General features: G+C 42.3%; 1 protein-coding gene across 3 annotated transcripts in view; it reads left to right on the forward strand.

Moving 5' to 3' along the window:
• The window catches only part of ADCY8 (adenylate cyclase 8), a 235585-nt gene that overhangs the window by 206758 nt on the left and 6885 nt on the right, over positions 1–21942 (forward strand). For all 3 annotated transcript variants that reach the window (XM_020289021.2, XM_020289023.2, XM_020289022.2), the window contains 2 exons: positions 2897–3055; positions 12012–12158. In XM_020289021.2, coding sequence (XP_020144610.1) covers positions 2897–3055; positions 12012–12158 — 306 coding nt within the window. The remainder of the gene's footprint in view (positions 1–2896; positions 3056–12011; positions 12159–21942) is intronic.

The raw sequence follows: 21942 nt of genomic DNA on the forward strand, positions 1-21942 counted from the left end.
CCTTCAAATTTCTCTACTCATCTTTCTGAGTTGAATTCAATTAGATGAGAGTACTTCAACAAGAGAAAAATTAAAAATTATCTCATGCTTCAACCACACTTGCATTTTAAGGAGGGGAAAACATTTTATTTGGAAATAATTGTGAATAAAAAAAATACTTCCCAGCAACTTGACAAATCAAAACTTGATGCTCTTAAATCTAGAGGGGGGAAAAAACCAGCTTTGATCTGACTTCATCTACAGATGACTTAAATATAAATCTACAGAATACCTTATAAATCTACATTTGACATTTCACAGTGCTTTTGTACATCATGTCCTTGATCCATATAATAGATCTTTATAATAATCCATGTCTCTTGAATTAGACATGATGGAGGGCAATTATCCTTAGATTTTAGGAGGGGAACTGAAATATAAGTTAAACAATTCTCCCAAGACCACACAGCAACTTGGTAAAAGAGTCAGAACTAGCATTCTTTTGTACAGCTGCTGCCTCTGCTCATAATTTTTTAAAAATTTTTCCTTATGGAAAATTTCAAACATATGCAAAAGTAAGTAAAATAGTACAATGAATTCACAGCTTCAACAGTCATCAGCTCAAATTCAGTCTTGTTTCATCCATATCCCTATTCATTTCGCTCATCGTTCCTTCCCCCCAACTATTTTGAAGCAATTCCCAAGCATCCTATCATTTCACCTGTCAATACTGCAGTATGCATATAAAAGATATAGGATTTTTTTAGCTTAATCACAATACTATTAGCACACCTTTAAAAAGAAAACAGTAATTCATTAATATTGTCAAACCCCTAGGCAGTGTTTCCGTTTCTCAATTAGCTTAGAATTGTATTTTCTAAGTTTGTTTGTTTGAATTGGGATCTAGATAAAGTCTACATGTTGCCATTGGTTGACATGTCTCTTAAGTCTTTTTTAAATCTATAGGATCACCCTCCATTTTTTTTCTTTCTTGTAATGTTTTATGAAAGCCATCTGACTTCTACAAAGTCTCCCAGTCTAGAGTTTCCTGATCACATCCTCTATGGGTTTTTTGTTTGTTTGTTTGTTTTTTGTTTTGTTTTTTAGACAGAGTCTCACTCTGCTCCCCCGGCTAGAGTGCTGTGGCATCAGCCTAGCTCACAGCAACCTGAAACTCCTGGGCTCAAGGATTCTCCCACCTCAGCCTCTCAAGTAGCTGGGACTACAGGCATGCACCACCATGCCCGGCTAATTTTTTCTATATATTTTTAGTTGTCCAGCTAATTTATTTCTAATTAGTAGAGACAGGGTCTTGCTCTTGCTCAGGCTGGTCTTGAACTCCTGAGCTCAAATGATCCACCCACCTCAGCCTCCCAGAGTGCTAGGATTACAGGTGTGAGCCACCACGTCAAGCCATCATCTATGGTTATTTAACAAATTCCTCTGCCCTTGTGGTTATTTAACATATTTTTCTGTTGTTTTTTTTTTCCTATATGCATACTTGTAAGTTTGGTGAGATTTATATTTAATTTTTTTCTGCAAAAAATATTTAATTTGTTGGTTTCATGAAGAATTTAGGTCATTAAATAACTACAAAATAAAAGTAGTTCCTTTTTTCCTTCCCCAAAAAAATCCAATTTAAATGAAGCCATTACAATTATTCATTTGCCTTATCTTATGATTCACACATAATAGTGAAAGAGCAATAATACAAACATTCCCACCCACAATATGATTATTGTAAACAGTTTTAACATCCTTTGTCAGCTCTTTTTATCCTTATGGTATTTCCCTCTAGGAATGTGTCATTAAATTATTGTGTAAAAAGACATTTGGTATAGTTCCTCTGTGTAGGTTCATTTGCTAAGAGATCAGACTCTGGGGGCCAATTTTGGAATTAAGTTCAAATTCTGACTTCACCACTAACTCGTGTGTGATCTTGGTCAAGTTACTTAACCATGTTTGCTTTCATTTTCTCATCTATAAAATATGGATTGATAATAACACCTTCCTATTAGGGCTGTTGTGTGGATTAAAGGACTTAATATATGTATATTGCTTAGAGCAGTGTCTGACACATAGTAAGTATCACCTAAGTGTTAGCTAGTTTTATTATTATAACTTACTTGTTGAGCCAACAAATACTGATTAAACATCTGCCCTTTGCCAGACGTGTTACTGCATGGAAAGTGTTTTTAATAGGCTCAGGCTGCCATACATAACAAAATACCATAGACTGGGTAGCTTAAAGCAGAAATCTATTTTCTCACAGTTCTAAAGGCTAAAAAGTCCAAGATCAAAGGTCCAGCAGGATTTAGTTTCTGAAGAGGGCTCTGTTCCTGGCTTTCATACATCTTCCTTCTTGCTGTGTGTCCCCACGTGGCCTGTTCTTGGTGTGCACACGTGGAGAGAGAAAGAGCAAGCTCCCTCACGTCTCTTCTTATAAGGGTAGTAATCTCAGCACGAGTGGCCCTCGTGAGCTCATCTGCCCCTAATTACTTCCCAAAGGTCCCATCTCCAAAAACCATCATATTAGAGGTTAAACATTCAACATGCAAATGGAGGGAGACATCAGGTTCATAACAGCAAGGATGCAATGTTGAACAGGGGAAGGACCCTGACCACATACCACTGACAGTACAGTAGAGGACACAGGCTTCATCAGATAATCATACAAATGAGTATAAAATCACAGGTACAGTAATGCTAAGAAGGGCAGCTACGGTGTCCCCATGAGACTTAATCATCCTCCAGTCACTTGGCTTCAGGCAAAACGCCTCCCAAATTATCCAGATCACGCTCTATTTCATTTATGGAGAGTTCCCAAGAAGACTTCCCCACCTTCCAAGCATGTGTGCCTGGATCCCATACCCTGGAAGTTTACCTGTTTCTTCTTTTTCTCTGCCATGAACTGCAGCTGGAGTACACAGCCCGCCTGGACTTCCTCTGGCGAGTACAGGCCAAAGAGGAGATCAACGAGATGAAGGAGCTGAGGGAACACAATGAGAACATGCTCCGGAATATCCTGCCCAGTCACGTGGCCCGTCATTTCCTGGAGAAGGACCGTGACAACGAGGTGAGCCAGGCTGGTCTAGCCAGCAGGGAGGGGTGGGCGTGTTGTGCTGTGTACCATTGTCCACATGGGTCCCACACTCCAGGAGAATGCCACTGTCCTCAAGTGAGTGCATGAGCATGGGGACTGTGCCCACCACGTGGTGGTGCCAGGCAGCCCAAACTGCCCAGGGCTGTGATTCACACACAACCTCCCCTGTCCTCCCTGTATAGTTACCTCATCTATAAAATGGATATAATAAGGTCTCCATTGTGGAACCAAATTGGAATTTTTAAAGTTTCATATGTGTATGCATGTATTTCAGAGCCTAAGGCTTATTTGGCCATTAAACACTTTTTCCACTGGGGCTCTGGTAGAACTCATGGTAACTGGAATACATTAAATAAGCAAACAACAACAACAGAAATAAAATAAAATAAACAAATGGAAAACAACAACAAAAAAAAAAGAATAATCACTAAAAATGTCGCCTTCAAAATATTCTTACTATTCTCATTTGTATTCACTTTGTTATAAAAAACAATTTATATAACTTCATAGGAAGGCTTATCAAGATTTCCTCTGTCTTCTAACTGATGAGGCAGTCTTCCCTGTTTCAAAACTTAAGCTGTTGTTTAAAATTAAAATCCCTAAATATTAAAAAAAAAAAAAGGTATGTAAAGGTATTTTAAAATGGTATATATGTCCAACAATTCCACTTCTTGGTATATTCCCAAAAGAATTGAAAGAAGGATCTCAAAAAGATATTTGTAGATCTAGCAGCACTATTTACAATAGCCAAAAGGTAGAAGCATCGCAAGTGTCCATTGATAAATTTAGGGTGAGAGTCCTAAAGCAAAATGTGATACATACTTAAAGTGGACTATTATTCAGCCTTAAAAAGGAAGAGAATTCTTACATATGCTACAACATGGATGAATCTTGAAGACATTATTCTGAGTGAAATAAGCCAGTCACAAAAATACAAATAATGTATGATTCCACTTATATGAAGTACCTAGAGTAGTCAATTTTATAGAGACAGATAGTAGAATGGTGGGTTGCCAGAACCTGAAGGGAGAGGAGAATGGGGAGTTATTTTTTCACAGATACAGAATGTCAGTTTTGCAAGATGAAAAGAGTTCTAGAGATGGATGGTGGAGATAGTTGCACAACAATGTGAATGTACTTAATACCACTGAACAACACACTTAAAATAATTAAGATGGTAAATTGTAAGATATATATTTTTTACCAAAATTAAAAATAATAAAACTATAAGTATGTGTTATATGTATGTGTGTGTATATGTTCATATATTTATCTATGTCTAGCTGTATGTATATCTTTACTATTTCTTCTTAGCATATTGCCTAGTATGTAACAGGTACTCAAAAATGCCCTTTTTACTTAAAACTGTCTTTTCTTATTATATATTAGGCCTAAAGGGTCACTTAGTGAAGGCAATGCAGGAGTCTGAAATCAAGGTGCTGGGAAGCTCATGTCCAGTCTGGAAGTTCTGGGGAAGAATCCCTTCTTGCCTCTTGCAGCTTCTGGTGGCCCCAGGTGTTCCTTGGTTGTGTCCACATTAATCTCTAATCTCATGACTCCACAGAGCCCTTCTTTAAAGAACAAGTATCTTCTCTTCTTCTTTTAAGGGCATGAGTCAGATTTAGGGTCCATCCTAATCCAGTATGACCTCATTTTAACTTAATTACAGCTATAAAGTCTCTGTCTCCAAATAAGGTCATTCTGATGTTCCAGGTAGACAAGAATGTTGCAGGGGACACTACGAGGATGAAGGGTATTGTTGTGATGATGTGCAGGAAAAGCCTGGCCAGGGCCTGGTGGTCAGGCCTTATGGGCCATGGTCAAGTTTTGGCACATGTTTACATGAAATGGAGTCTTTGGAAAGTTTTAAGCATAACCTAATTGATTGGCCACTGATGGAGAGTGTATAGGAGGGCCACAAGTAAGACCAGGTAGGAGAACATGAAATGGCCCATGGAAGACCCTGGTGAGGAGGCTCAGGACAGGGGCAGTACAGATGGAGAGAAGGAAATTGTTCCAGATACCTTTAGGAGGACAGGACAATGAAGCAGATGCAGGAGGTAAAAAAGGGGGGAAAATCAAACAGTTTGGCTCATCTTCTAACCTCTGAGGAAAGTAACTCAAGAGGGAACTGAAGGAGCATTATCACAAGAGAGGGCGTGGCCTTACTCTGCAAGAGTCCCAAAGGAAGACCTAGGACCAACGACGGGCCCACAGGGGATATCTCTGGGCTTTGTGTCAGGAAAGGGCTTTATAAGGATAGAGCCACCTCACCATCTTGTCCCCATAAGACTGAGATCCACAAAGCAGGGACCACATTGGCCTTGGTCACTACTGGTCTTGGGGGCATGGTGTGAGGGCCTATGGCTTCTGCTCATGAAGGGCTTGTGGATGGACTGGAGCAGTGAGACCCCTTGCTGAAGCATTCAAATGGAGAGGGCTGAGCTTTTGCAAAGGATGCTACAAAGGCAATATAGGTTTTCTGGGAAATGAGGCTAAGACATTCCTGCTAATACTAGATTTTCAAACTGAGCTAAACAAGAGGTGAAAAATCCTTAGAACAAATGTTACAAACTGGAAGACCTGGGACAAATCTAACCATTGAGCCAGTTGGCTGGGACAGTGGTTAGTTGGTGGGTCTGCTTTTTAATTTGTGAATGTGATGCCTTTAGGCATAGAATGGGCTCTCCAAGTTACCCACCTAAACTCTGCCACTTATGTTACCTGCAGAGGCCCTAGAGACATTTGAGTTTGCAATCCTTGCCTTAGGATTCTAGAGGGTATAACTGGGAGAGAGCTGTGGGTTCCATTTTCCATCCAATTCGTGGAAGAAAGACCAGTGGAAAAAGGCCGAGGGAATGAGTGATCAGACACTTGAATAATCAGCTCTTGATTTGCTCAGGTCATACAGATCAAAGCACCACCTGCCCTCCTCAACAGATGGAGTTCCCTGGAATTGGGTTCAGGTCTGGTATCCTCAAGGTCCCTAAGATCAGAGGCTTTATTGCAAGAGCTTCATGACAAAGTCATGAAAGCAGAGTAGTGTTCTAAAACATGTATTTTCATGGGAACTCAGACAATAAACCAGATAAATAAATATATAACATGGTATCAGCTAGTGATAAATGTTATGGAGATAGAAAAAGCAGAATAATGGAATAGAGCATTGAAAGGGTATTTATGTCACCATCTCAGTCCATTTGTGCTGCTAAAACAAAATATTTGAGACTGGGAAATTTATAAAGAAGAGACATTGATTTCCTCCCTGTTCTTGGAGACTCGGAAGTCCAAGATCAAGGCACTGTCAGGTCCAGTGTCTGGTGAGGACCCTGGTTTCTGCTTCCAAGATGGCGCTTTGAGTGTTGTGTCCTCACATGGTAGAAGAGTGGGAAAGAAGGAATTTACTCCTTCAAACCCTTTTATAACGGCCCTAATCCCATCCACGAGAGCTCCATCCTCACTACTTAATCACTTCCTAAACCTCTTAATACTCTCACACTGGCAAATAAGTTTCAACATATGAATTCTGGGGGACACATTCAGACCATAGCAGGCATTGTGGTGGTGACATTTGAGCAGAGGCTTGAATGATGTGAAAGGATACTAATGAGGTCAACAGGTCTCAGACTTTATTTCTACCCTATAGAGAGGTGGCTTAACTTGTTATAAGAAACACAGGACTTGGAATCCAAAAAGCTTGGGGATGTTAAGGACCACACTATAGTTCCCTGGGTAAAGACTGAAGTCTTCATATTGGCATATGGGCATGAGAGAGGGGGAACATGCATGTGCTCAAAATTCACTACAAAGTCCAAACCTGTACCTCCAACCCACCAGAGCAGGATGACAATAAAACAATAATAGCTCTTCTATATTCATCATTCCCTCCCTAGTTTACAGAGTGTTTTTTGTCTTCTTTAAGCCCAAAATAGCAAGAAACAGATGGCACGCTCAAAGTGGTTGTTGGGAATGACTTGAATGAGGGGGCTATCTCTAAAGGTGTGGGTAGCTTGGTGTGGTGCTTTCCCATGTGCCCCTCCAAATCCCTCCACCCTCTCATCCCTGCTCTGCTCAGAGGATGCAGGTGATGGGGCCAACCTGCATGGGCCACATCAATGCCCTCTGGCACCTAGCTTAGGATCACCAAGGGGGGTACTGGGTAGAAGATGCAGGGAGGAAGACAGTAAAGTCAAGAGAGTTATTCCCTTGGGATCACTCAAGGCTGGCTATATGCCTCCACAGAAATTGATAGCTCCTTTCATGTTGTTATTGCTACTGTTATTAGCAATAGCATGGGCTCTATTGTCAGACTATCTGAGTATAAATTGCAGCTCTACCTCATAACAACTGTGGGCCTTCAGTAGCATACTTAACCTTTGCATGCCTCAGTTTCCCCATCGATAAAATGGGATCTTAATTGTATCTGCCTCGTGGGGCTGTTGTGAGCATTAAATGAGATAATGCATGCACAGTGTTTTGCATTACGCTTGGCACAATATAACTTCTCAATGCAAGCAGCTGATATTATCATTGTTTCAATATTTAAGCAATTGGAACATTCCAAATGTTGGCAAGGCTGAGAAATAAAACTAAGGAAAAGTGTGTGGGAGGAACTAGGATGCATTACAACACTCAAGGAGAGAATTCTTAAGAAACCCTTGGTGACTGGCCATTTTATACCATGGAGGCATTTCTATCACAGACCATAAACCAAAGTTGAGGGGTCTTGGACTGGTAACTAGGAAATGAATTTCAAAGGACAGAATTTTTTCTTTTTTCTCTATTTTTAAGCAAAAATATTGAAATATAGTTATTATACATTGAATTGTGCCATGCCAAAATTTATATGCTAAAGTCCTAACCCCGAAGACCTCAGAATGTGACTATATTTGGAGACAGGGTCTTTAAAGAGGTAATTAAGTTAAAATGGGTTCATTAGGATGGGCCCTAATCCATTATGACTGGCATCCCTATAAAAAGAGGAGATTAGAACATAAGGGAAGACCACGTGGAGCCACAGGGGAAGGTGGCCATCTGCGAGCCAAGGAGAGCAGCCTCAGAAGACGCCGATCCCAATGGCACCTTGTCCTCAGACTTCCAGCCTCCAGAGTTGCAAGAAAATTTATTTCTGTTATTTAAGCTACTGAGTCTCTGGTACTTTGTTAAGTCAACCCTAGAAGATTAATATTATAGGTAATAGAGTGAACAGAGACTTCTCCTAAAAATCATAGCCATATGGAGGACACGATTCTGTAAGTTTACTTACACAGGTTCTCTGACTCATCCAGCAGAGAGTCAGGGTCCTTCGTGGCATTGTTTTGTTGCTCAAGGCCAAGGTGAGCAGGGAACTACTTTTTAAAGTAATTAACCACCTTAGATAGCAATCTGCACTCCTCCCACTCCACCCAGCCCAAGCCAGTCACCAGCTGCCTGTGCTCTTAGGACTAAAGATGGCATCAGTTCAGATTCATTCACATTTAAAGCTCAAGACCAACTGATCATGAATCAGTGACACCATCTTTCTCAGACCTGGGACATGATAGGTGGAAGAGGCATACTCAGGTGTGTAGAGAGAGTAAGGGAGGTTCTAGAAGCTCCCTAACCCCATCTCTTCCACTGCTAGCTATGTGATCCAAAACAACGGCTTAACTTCTCTCTGTCTCATCTTCCATATACGTAAAATGGGGATAATAATCTTGCTACCTTACAGGATTATTGCAAGGATTAAATCACTGAATTCATATGAAAGTGATTTATAAGCTTTAATGTTTCCTTCAAAGGACAGAGAGTCATTAATTCTACAGTTTTGAGTATTTATCTTGGACCAGAATCTGTATAGGTTGTACATTATATTGCAGGCAACCAAAAAATACCAATTGCATGATTTTGAATGCACTAAGATGAATGGTATATGGTCTTTGTCCTCATGGAGTCCACACTTACAGGAAGAAATGGACATTATTAATGCAAGGGGCAAGGGGTATGCTATAGAGCTGCTCGGGGTACTGCTAGAGCACCAGGCTCAGACTCCTGGCCCCAGCTGTACATTGGGAAGGTTATGGAAGACATGGTCTATGGTGTCTAAGTGCAGTGAAGGCAGAAAACAAAAGTTAGTCTAATAAAGGAGGCTAACTGCAGGGAAGGAAGAACATTTCCCACCAAGGGACAGACAGTAGGAATAAAAGCATTTAAGTGTGAAATAGAACAGTTTGTGTCTTTACTTGGCTTCTTGCAGAAGCAAACCTTGAGACAAGGTTTTGAGTGCAAGTAACTTACTTGGCAGTGGCCCCAGGAAACATGGGTAGGTAGGAGAATGAGAAAGAAGGCAACCAAGAAATGATGCATTATCAGACTAGTTCTCTGTGGGCAACTAGAGTTTAATCCTTTAATCCTTGGGAGATTTGGGAAGCTGGTATAAAAGCACACCTCAAAGTTATCTGGCCGAAGGGGTGAAGAAGCTGGGTACTATACACCAGTTCCTGATGGTCATTGGTTAAGTTCTGCTCCTGAGGGGCGTTAATTGCCAGGAGCTTTCAGCCTGCTGCTTACATAGGCAGATTGCCTTTTAGTGGCTAGAGAAAAACCCCAGGGAAAGAAATGCACATGCTGAGTCCTGAACCTTAGGTGGGAGAATCCAGGCAGGGTACCTACAGCATCTACCGCAGCATGTACACAGAAGTGCAAATGCTTTCGTGTTCTGGAGCACAAGGTCCAATGTGGGAATTGCAGGCAATGAGACTGAAGAGATAGGTGGAGGCTGAGAGGTCCAAGATCAAGTCACTGCCAGACTCAATGTCTGGTGAGGACCCACTTTCTGGTTCTCAGACGGCCACGGTCTTCTCTTTGTCATGATGCAATGCTTAAGCTTCATTCTGAGAGCAATGGTGAACCACTGGAGGGTTTTAAGGATGGGAGAGGCATGGTCAATATTGTTTCTTTTTTTTTCTGGGTTTTTTTTTTACTGTTATCTTCTTTTTCTTATTTCGGCATATTATGGGGGTACAGATTTTAAGGTTTCAATAAATTCCCTTCCCCCATCCCCCCACAAGTCTCCAGCATGACCATCCCCCAGATGGTGCACATAAAATGTCACTCGACCTGCCATGTGGAGCCTTTGAATAGGAAGAGACTGGAGTTACGAAACCCAGTAGGAGGCTCTCATATTAGTGGTTGAGGAGGAAAATAGAAAGAGCCTGATAAACCCAGCAGAACGTGATAATTTATTGAATGTGGATGTGATGGAGAAGAAAGGGCCAGAATGACTCCAAATGTCTCACTTTGATGATTTTGGCAATGCCAGTGCCACCAACTGAGTTAGAGAATGAAGGAGCAGACCAGGTCTAGTTGGAGAGAAGATGCATTGGATTTATAGCACTTATAATATGAGGAGTGTGAAGACAACCCAGCATGAGACATAGAAGTTTGAAGTCCAAGAATGAAAACTGACCTGGAGATAGGAATTTAGGAACTGTCAGTACATGAGTGTTGGGAAGGCTGGGAGTGAATGAGATAGACTAGCTAAATGTGTAAAATTGAACCACCATTCAGTGGGTCAAGCACAGAACCATAGCAATCACCAACATTTAAGGTGCAAGATAAGCATACACCAAAAAAAGGGCATTCTTGAAGGGGCCAGGCATAAGAAAAACAAAGGATGTCACTAAAGCATAGACAGTCAGAGAATCAAGATCTTGAGAGTGTTCAATAAATACACCAACTGGCAGAGGTGTCTAGTAAGATATGAACAGACATGTGTGCAATGATTTCTCCGCTTTGACTGGCAGGCTGGCCTATTCTCAACTCACGACATCCCAGCCTGCGATGTGAGTGGGCTTTAAGAGCGTAGGAACAGGCAGTGGAGAAAACTAGTTTGAGAAGTTGGGAAGCAAGAATGAAGAGAGACTGACTGGCGGGTAGTTGCAGTGTCTGCAGGATCTGGGGCAGATTGTTCTTTTTCTTAGAAGAGATACTTGGAGGATGATGGGGGACAGGGAGAGGAGGATGGGAGAAAGAAATAAGGAAGAAAAGAATCACTGAGGTGGAAAGTTGATGAGGAAGGTATAAGGAGGTCAAGAGCTCAGGTAGAAGTATTGACTTTCAGGAGAAGGAAAAACACATCCTCTGGAGTTGAAGCAAAAGAGATGAAAATGGATATGAACGTAGACAAGTGTATGAGGATGGGCACAGAGGAGTAGGTCACCATCAAGACCCACAGCCTTCTCAGTGAAGTAAGAGAGAGCATCACCCACTGAGAGGAACAGAGTAGAGGGCTAAGCTAGGGAGAGTGGTTCAGGTTTGCACCAGCCCCTGGGGACAACAGAAAAGGAAGCTGATCAAAGACAAAGGGATGGGCAGTCAGAACTCAGGGCCCTCCAGAGGCTGGAGACCAAGAATTTTCAATAGTCGCAATCCTTACAGTGATGATGCTGTGGTTATGGTGCAATGGATTGAATGTTTATGTCCCCCCAAAATGCATATGTTTAAATCCTTACCCCAAGGTGATGGTATTAGGAGGCGAGGACTTCAGGGGGTGATTAGATCATGAGAGTGGGAGCTCTCATGTATGGTATTAGTGCCTTTATGTAAGCCAGCTGCCTTGCTGCTTCCACCATGTGGGGACATAGCTAGAAAGCACCACCTGTGAACCAAAAAGAGGGTACTCACTAGACACTGAATCTGCAGGTGTCTGGATCCTGGACTCCCCAGCCTCCAGAACTGTGACAAATAAATTTCTGTTGTTTATAAGCCACCCCATCTAAAATGTTTTGTTATAGCAGCTTGAACAGACTGAGACATACAGAGTTGGCATCCCATTTTCTGTCTCTCTGTAGGTGCCTGTGCATGTGTGCACGTGTATGTGCAGGTAGCATCACTGCAGAAGCTGACCTCTGATGATCGTTTCTGGCTCCTTCTGTGTCTCTCTGTCCAGGAGCTGTATTCTCAATCCTATGACGCTGTTGGGGTGATGTTTGCCTCCATCCCAGGATTTGCAGACTTTTACTCTCAGACTGAAATGAATAACCAGGGAGTGGAATGCCTGCGCCTGCTGAATGAGATCATTGCTGACTTCGATGAGGTAAATCTAAGCCTCAGAAGTTTACAATCACAAATGGACATCATTGTTATCATAGCATCGTGTTATTCATTATAAGAATGGCCAATTTTTTTTGCACTTACAGAATTCCAGCTGGCATTATAAACATAGACATGTAATGTCTGATTTAATTATCTCAATTATCACCTGAGATAAATGCCATTGTTAACCTATTTGGAGCATCGGGAACATAAACCTCAGGGGGGCTAGGTAACTGGGTGTGATACACCCAGTGTATCACATCTAGTAAATGGCAAGACCAGGACTTGGTGAGAGGCCTGTGCGAGGCCAATGCTACTCAGGCACTAGCATCTTGCATCACAGAGACTTTGATGAGGGCATTGTTTCTCCATCTTCTCAAAGTGTCAAAGATAAACCATCAATTAGCATTTGGACAGAGAACTAAACACAAAAATAAACATATTCCAGGTGGCAGTTTCCTCTTGCAGACTCCACAAGTCTGAAGAAGACGTTATACAGGGAAAAAATACACATGCTGCACTTCAGTTCCATTAATAAACTTGACAGCAGTGGGCTTTCTCCTCCCCCGTCCCCCGTCTTGAAGGACACCAGTGTCCATCCAACTGCTGAAGCCTAAGATGGGAAGCAAGTGACTCATTAAGGAAATGGCAGGGAAGAAGCCAAGCAAAGATGTGGGTTCCACTGCAGTCTAGCCTCTGCCTGATCCCACAGGGAGCTCTGGAGTATAAATAGCACCCCTGCTTCACACTGGGGCAGAGGGCCAGGCTTTCGGACACCTGTATTGGTCGGTTTTTATTCATTGTGGGCTGTCCTGGTCGGCCATACACAACCTCCCAGGCATTTCCAGCAAGACAGCTCCCCATGGCCCAGGGCGATTCTCCAATGAGGATGCAGCAGTATGTTGTCAACAGCCAACAGCATGCTGGAGGAGGACCCCATGCAGGGGTGGGGGTGGGGCACCAACAGCATCTACTGCATTACCTTAAACAGCATCTCTCCCTCCAGACACATTCCACCCAGCTACCGAGTTCTGTGAATTTCTCCTTTTTTTTAACTGTATGTATTTATAGTATACAACGTGATATTTTAATATATTTATATACTGTGGATGATTACATCAAGCTAATTAACATAGCCATCACCCCACATCCTTATCATCATTTTGTGATGAAAACATTTAAAATCTACTCTCTCAGTGATTTTCAAGGATACAATACGTTGTCATTAGCTGCAGTCACCAAGCTGTACAATAGATCTCCAGAACAGTATTCCTCCTGTCTAACTGAAACTTTGTACCCTTTAAGCAACATCTCCCTATTCCCATCCCACCTCCAGAATGTGGTAACCGCCATTCTTCCATCATTTCAGAGTTCAACTTTATTAGATTCCAAGTACAAGTGAGATCATGCAATATTTGTCTTTCCGTGCCTAGCATATTTCACTTGGCGTAAGGTCCTCCAGATCCATCCACATTGTCACAAATGACAGAATTTCCTTCCTTTTATGGCTGAATAGTATTCCACTGTGTGTGTGTATATACACCGTATTTTCTTTTCCCATTCATCTGTCGATGGACACCTAGGTTCATTCCATACCTTGGCTGTTGTGAATACGCCGTGATGAACATGGGAGGGCAGACATCTCATCGACCTTCTTTATAGCTCTCAGAACTCACCTTTTTCACCATCAATCCTGCTTTTGCCTTGCTCCTATTTGCTCCCCCTGCCTGCATCTCACCATCAGAGACCACCAAAGGCAGGAGTATTTTGTCACATCCTTTTAAAGCCTAATCCCTCAAGTGGCTCCCTTCGCCAGGTCCTTAGCAGGTCACCCGAGGCCTTGCGCTCACTGTGCCTGTTCCCTCTTCAGCCTTTGCTCTCACTGTGCGCCATCTAACCCCTCCTGTCCAGCACCACCTAACTACTTACAAGCCCGCGAGCCCACCTGGCCATGTTGCACACCTAGAGACCATACCCAATCCTCTCTCCCTGGACTCCACGGCCAGCTGAAACCTAACATTCATTTCACAGTCATTTCAAACTTCATGTCTACTTTCAAAGCCTTTTCTAACCCTCTTCTCTACCTTGATTTTTTTTAGTATCTTTAAATCTTTAATATCTTTAGCTGCTTTTTCAATGAAAAACGTATGCTCTGAAAAAAATTTTCCATTGCAGAGCCTGACACCCTTCAGTACAATCCTGTCTACAGATCTGCCTCCTCCACTACCCACTTAGTTCTAAAGCAGAAACCCATCTTATTAATCTCTATAGGTTTTCACAAAGTGTTGCCAGAAATGCAAAGTTTTTTCAATATATATTATTTCATTGTTATTTATCCCTCATGCCAAATTATTGGCCTTCATTTTATAAATAAGCGAAGCTGAGACTTAGAGACACCAAGAATCTCCAGGGTCACATACCACTAAGTGACAAAGCCAAGATTTGAACCCAGGTCTGCCACACTGTTTTGGTTTTTAATCGTTGTGTTGCACTGTTTCTCACTGGGCATTTCATGGTGATGATTTTTAAGTCATAAGCTCAATAACAGTCATTTCAGTTGTCCTGGGGACAGACATGGGGGTCGAGACAAATAAGACACAATCACTTCCTGCCTCCCACGGCTTTACCATGCAGTGGGAGGCAGAGTCACTGTGAGTCACTTTTACACAGGAGTCACTGGTAAGTGTACTAGTTACCGATGGCCTTGCAAGGTGGGGAGGGGAGAGAGGTTCCATGGTGATAGCACCTTCAATCCTCCATGCTGGGCCATAGGCTCATGAAGATAAAAACCATACTCCTTTGTATCCTGTTAAGTCCCCAGGGCCTAGCACTGTGTCTATCACTTAAGAGATGCACATAACAGACGCTTGCTAAGTATTTGCTAAAGGAATTAATTAATTGATTGATTGATTGATAGATTAATGAGGGGAAACCAGAAACCAACTGACAGATAGTAAAGTGAAGACAGGCTAGTGCAATCCAAAATATACTTTTAAATAAAAAATTAAAAATAACTTTATTAAAAAAGCTGAAGGTTGAGACATCAGGATTTGCCATATTTTAAACTCTATAGCAACCCACCTTTCAAAAGTTCTCACTAGCATGTTTTCAAATTGTAATAAATAAAGTAAATTGGAACTAAATTTGCATCTCAAATGCACCAATTGCAAACACCCTGGAATCTTCTTAAAACAGAGGAGGAGAGCAGCGCCCCTGGTGGTAGAGATGAGTGTTTGCAGAGTAGGGCTGGGCCAGAAGGCTGTGTTTTGAACGCGGGCTTTAAGACCAGGAGGAAGAGGACTAAGAGGAGGGGAAGAAGGAGACAGGGAGGAAGTAAGAGAGGAGAGAGAAAAGAGGCAGAGATGAGAAGAAGGAGGAGGAAAAAAGGAGGAAACAGAAGGAAGAAGAAGAGAACGAGCGGAGGAGGAAGAAGAGAATGTAGTCATCAGGAAAAATAAAAACATTCCCTAAATTGCCAACCCAAAGCACTCTCTGCTTTGCCCATGTGGGTCCTTGGGGCACCCAGACATGTCTCTAGATTCTGCCTGGCTGAGCTCCAGCCAGACGCCTGCTGTTCACTTTAATAATGATGCTCCTCTTCTGGCCAATATAATTACCACAGGAACCTGAGATCATGCAAAATTCTTTCTTGGCTCAGATGAAGGCTGAACTTTGCACACAGCACACTCTCCAAGACTGTGTTTGCAATAACCTAATGTAGGCTTCCTGAGCCCACAGCCTCTGCCTCAGCAAAGGGCTAAAGAGTCTCCAAACATCTCATTTCTCCATTTGCACTAGAGAACTAATGAAGGGGCTGATTAGGGACCGCACTATGCCCCCCGACATTCTTAGCTATAGACTAAATAAATCTGCTGCATGGAGATTAAATAAAATAATGAAGCTTCTTGCTGCCTCCAAATCAACTTCTGAGGGGCACGCAGTTTTGCCTGGGCCTAAAGTTGGCCCTTGGCTAAGTACTGAAGAGAAGACAAAAAGGAAGAACAACACCCCCACACACCCCAGGGCCACACCACACCAGCCCACAGCCAGCAGACAGCTGGGGGAATGCAGTTATATGGAGGCAGAGGGAGGGAGGTGGGCAACTGAAGGCATTTCAAGACTTGTAGCTGAAATTTTAACAACTGAAGGGCTGCTAAGACACCAGACCTGTTTGGAGGGCAAATGGCAGACATGATCCAAGGCTGAAGACCTGAGTACCCTGAGCATAATTTAAAGAATCACAGTCAGGGCAAAACAGTGGGTTCACTTTAGCTCAAGAAACAAAAATAATGAACAAAAGCTGTCTCTGCTGTGAATCAAGCCACACACATACACACACACACACACACACACACACACACACACACACAGCCCAAAGCAAATTGCAAAAGCACCTGCCTGTGTTTTCCTTGTTCAAATTAGAGTTTCTCTTAAGCAGGAATTTTCCACGCTTTGTTAGTTCCTGATTAATTTTGAGAGGATACCTGCAATAAGAGAGTCTATAGAAACCCACCTATCTGCTCTGTCTCTCCACCTGAGGACAACATGAGACCTGAGCATAATATTATACAGTCTTAAAGGCAGCAAAAGTGTTGGAGAACCAGAAATTACTTCTATGTACCTGCCAACACTGGGAAATAAGAGGTCAGAACTTAGGCTTGGAAGCCAGGGAGGTTTGATTTTGAGCCTAGTTCTTCCACTCAGGGCTGGCTTCGTGGGCGTGCACCTGTGCAGTCACACAAGGCACCCACACTTGGCTTAATGTTCTGCTATTGCCCTCTTGTAAGTCTTAATTTTTGAACACAGGGTTCCACATTTTCATTTTGCATTGGGCCCTCCAAATTATGTAGCTGCTGTTATCTCCTTTTTCACTGTGGGACCTCAGCATAAGTTAGTTTACCACATAGAGGCCCCGCTCATTCATTTGCAAAATGGAACTGAGAACACTAGGCTTGAAGAACTACTCAGAGGAACAAATGTTCAATGGAGGCAGAGCCCCTTGTTCTGTGCCCCAACTTATGTGGATGTCACCTCTTCTGATCTACTTTTTAATCTGTTTTAAACTATAAATTTATGCCTTATGTGTTTTTTACATTTTTTGTTTTTAATTATTATGGGTGCATAATAGTTGTATATCTGTGACCTTTGGGAGCTTAAATTTTTTTGGAGCTTAATTATTAAATGCTTTTGAGATAGTCTTGTTTGGGTTAAATTTGTCTGGTGTTCTATGACCTCCTTTACCTTGATATTGACATCTCTCTCTAGGTTTGGAAAGTTCTCTGCTATTATCTCTTTGAATAAACTTTCTACCCTAATCTCTCTCTCTCTCTCTCTCTCTCTCTCTCTCTCTCTCTCTCTCTCTCTCTCTCTCTCTCTCTCTCTCTCTCCCTCTCTCTCTCTCTCTCCCTCTTTCCCTCTCTCCCTCTCTCCCTCTCTCCCTCTCTCCCTCCCTCCCTCCTCTTTAAGGGCAATAACTTTTAGATTTGCCCTTTGAAGCTATTTTCTAGATCTTATAGGCATTCTTTTTTTTCTTTCTCTTTTTTCTCCTCTGATTGTATATTTTCACGTAGCCTGTCTTCAAGCTCACTAATTCTTCTGCTTAATCAATTCTGCTGTTGAGAGATTCTGATGCACTTTTCAGTTTGTCAATTGAAATTTTCAACTCCAGAATCTGCTTGATTTTTTTTAGTATTATTTCAGTCTCTTTGTTAAATTTCCCTGATAGGCTTCTGAGTTCCTTCTCTGTGTTGTCTTAAAGTTCATTTAGCTTCTTCAGAACAGCTATGTTGAATTCTCTTTCTGAAAGGTCACATATCTCCATCACAGCAGGATTGATCACTGGTGACTTATTTAGTTTGTTTGATGAGGTCATATTTTCCTGGATGTTCTTGATGCTTGTGGATTTTCATAGATGTCTGGGCATTGAAGAGCTAGGTATTTATTCTGATCTTCACAACCTGGGCTTGTTTGAACCATCCTTTTTGAGAAGGTTTTCCAGATATTCAAAAGAAATTGAGTATTATGATTGGTCTTTGGTCACTGCAGCTATATCAGCAGTAGGGGGCACCCCAAGTCCAGTAACACTGCGACTCTTGCAGACTTTTTGTGGTACTGCCTTGGTGGACTGATTTTTTATTCTTATGAAGGTACTTTCTTGCATGGATAGTTGTTTAGTTTGGTGTTTCTACATGAGGGATGATTACTGGAGTATTCTATCCAACCATCTTGTTCTGCCTCCTGAGAACTGTATATGTTTTAAATATTAATATATCAGCTACTTTGGGATTTTTAATCTAACAGTTACCCACAAGGGCTTTGAAGGTACGTAATTTACCCATTTTCTCACTCTAAATTCTCAAGCAAGTTATTTGATCCCTCTATGTGCCTCAGTTTCTTCATCTACAAAATGAGATAAAGTAGGATCATTGTAAATTAAATGCAAAGATTACAAAGCACTTAAGACCATACTTGATGCTATGAACTGAAGAGTGTCCTCTCCCCAAAATTCATATGCAAAAGCGCTAACCACAAATATGACTGTTTTTGAAAATAGGGCCCAAAGGGATAATTGAGGTTAAATGAGATTATAAGGGTGGGGCCCTGGTCTGATATGATTACTGTCCTTATAGAAGAGGCACCAGAGAGCTTTCTCTCCCCACCCCACCCTCACCCACTCACAGGAAAGACCATGTGAGAACACAGAGAGAAGGAGGCTGTCTACAAGCCTGGAGGAGAGCCCTCACCAGGAAACAAAGTGGCCATCACCTTGATTTGGACTTCCCAGCCTCCAGAACTATGAGAAAATAATTTCTGTTGTTTTGTTTCTGTTATGGATGCTTCAGCAGACTAATATACTTGACACATAATAATGATTATTAAATGTTCATTTTATTATTATGTGTATTAGTTCCTAGGGTTGCTGTAATAAAGTACCACAAACTTGGTATCTTAAAACAACAAAAATTTATTCTCTCACCATCTGGATGCTAGAAGACTGAGACGAAGGTATCAGCAAAGCCATGCTCCTTTTGGATCCTTCCTTGCCTCTCCCAGCTTGTGGTGGCTGCTGGCAATACTTGGCTGCATCTCTCCAATTTCTGCCTCCATTGTCACATGGCCTTCTGCCTGTGTCTGTCTCTGTGTTCTCTGCACACCAGTCATACTGGATTTAGGACTCACCTTAATCTAGTATGACCTCTTCTTAACTTAACAAATTACTCTACAAAGAAATGACTCCCAAATAAGGTCCTATTCTGAGGTTCCATGCAGACATAAATTTTTGAGAGACACTATACAACCTGGCATACTATTCATATCCTTATTAGAGGTGCACAGGGATAAAATGTAAGTTCATTTTAAAGTGAGAGCTGTACTCATGATCTTCTATATAATATGTTCTACTTTTCCTGATCCTGCAATTAAGATTCTTCCATACTAGAAATGCACTGCGAGTATGATGTCCATAGAGCAATGGTTCGCCTAGTCCTGCCCCACTGACAAGGATGACACTGAACGCTAGCACCAGGGAAGCTGCATTTCATGGGCTGATGAAACTGGTATCTAGTGAGGGCCTGCTCTGTGCTTTAGGGCCCATGGGATGTAACAGTGAACTTGACAGGCATAAATCACACTCTCATGAGCTTACATTCTATCATGAAAGGATGATCAATAATAATAAGTAAAATATGTGGTAGAGTAGATGGTGATACATTCTGTGGGGGTACAATAGTGCAGGGAACTGGAAGAGAGGCTTTCAGGGAGGAGTATGATTAGAGAAATCAATGGAGAGAAGGGCCAGAGTGCTAAATATCACCGGACCTCATAGACCATCACGATGGCTTTGGCTTTTACTCTGAGTGTGATGGGGATTGCTGGGAGGGTTTCCAGCAGAGCTTCAGCTCATGATTGGGCTTTCATTTTAATAGCATCCCTCTCATCTCTGTGTGAAGAACAGGGGGTTGAGCGTGGAAGAAGCTTATTTCCATCAAAGAAAAAGGATAAGGTGGCTTGGACCAGGGATGTGGTGAGACAGAATTGGAATCTGGATGTCTGTAAAGGTAGAGCTAAGGATCTGCTGACAGATTAGATATGGGTTCTAAGGCTTTTGTCTGAAGCAGCTGGGAAAAAATGGAAACATTCTTAATCAAGATGGTGAGTCAGTAGACAGGACCTAGGGCCCAGCTGGGAGAATGGCAGATTCGAGATGCCTGTTAGACCTGCAATGGGGATGTCACTTAGGCAATTGTGTAGATGAGTCTGAAGGTCAAGGGAGGACATGCACATTTGGGAGTCTTCAGCAGAGAGATTGTATTTAAAGCCGTGAGACACAATGAACTTACGACAAGGGAAGTGAGTTAGATGGAAAAGTGAGGAGGTCTAAGGCCTTAGTCCTGGGGCCCACCTATAAGGAAGGTGATAAGGAACTAGCATAAGAGACTGGTGAAGAGTCACCAACGAAGTGGAAGTAAACCCTAAGTGGGTGGAAGCCAAATGGGAACAAAAGCATATTAAGAGTAGGGCCCAATCACCTGGCTCCAAAGCTGGTGAGGCTGAAGACTGGCTAGTGACCATGGTGATGTGGACGTCCTCAGTTATCTGGACAGGAGTAGGAGTAGTTTCAGCAGCATGGCAGGACTGGGTGCATGTCCGACTAGAGTGAGTTTAGAAAAGAATGGGGAAGGAGAAATTGGAGGCAGTCAGTATAGACAACTCTATAGCAAAAAAAAAAAAAAAGGGGGGGGACAAGTGAAAAGGAAATGGTATCAAGAAAGGCTTTTTAACCCTTTGCACTCACTTGCTTTTTTCTCCATTCCTTTATTCTACTCAGGATTTAATTTTTTTAAATACCCCAGAATAATAAATACTGGAGTTTCTTTTCATACAAACTTGTTTATTTGGATTTTTTTTATATTTCATATTATTGATACATTCAAAGAATAATTTTAATCTCTATAATTTTACATGGTGTGAGCTGCTACCGATGCTAACCATGTCGAGTCACACTCGACATCTGAGTGCAAAGGGTTAAAGACAGAAAAAATAACAGCAAGTTCTATGCAGATGGAAGTGATTCAGCAGAGAGGGTGAAATGGATGGAGTCAGGGTCAGAGCAGAATGCTGGAGCAGCATCCTTCGCTGACAAGGGGTGGGACTCATGCACACCTGTGGGGCTCGCCCTCCTGGTAGCACTGAGAATTTCCCCATACCTAGAGAGAGGGCAGGATGTGTGAACACAAGTGCAGATAGGTGGAGTGGGCTGGAGGGTGTGTGTAGAAGCAGGTGTGCACCACCATAATTTTTTGCCCAAGTCTCACTCCAAACCTGAGATCAAAACTGTGCCCTGGCTGCTTTGGGGATGAAATATTCACAGCATATTATAGACACTAGGTGGAGGTTTGTTAAACTGCACTGAGGTGAGAAGGCATCCAAATATCACCTAGTATCCCCAGAAATATTAAGTCATCCATACATCCCAGGCTTTCAACTTAGAATACAAGGAAACAAGCAATGCTGTGCTTAGCATTTCATTGTCCCCTTGGGATGCCAAACATTGATCATTCAGTATAAAGTGACAGAGGAGGGCTTCGGATGCAAGGAGGCACCCGGGAAGCTTTCTCAAAGGAGGGGCCAGACACAGGTGCATGCCCCAAGTTGCCCAGGTGGCACACACACATCGAGGGCAACCAGCCCTTAAGGGCCCTGCATGCTCCAGCCCCCACCCTCTCTATCAGCCTGGCTTACCACACTGCAGCCAAATGGGCCTCTTCTTAATTCTTTGCACCTCC

Source organism: Microcebus murinus, chromosome 7, assembly GCF_040939455.1.
Source record: "Microcebus murinus isolate Inina chromosome 7, M.murinus_Inina_mat1.0, whole genome shotgun sequence".
NCBI lineage: Eukaryota > Metazoa > Chordata > Mammalia > Primates > Cheirogaleidae > Microcebus > Microcebus murinus.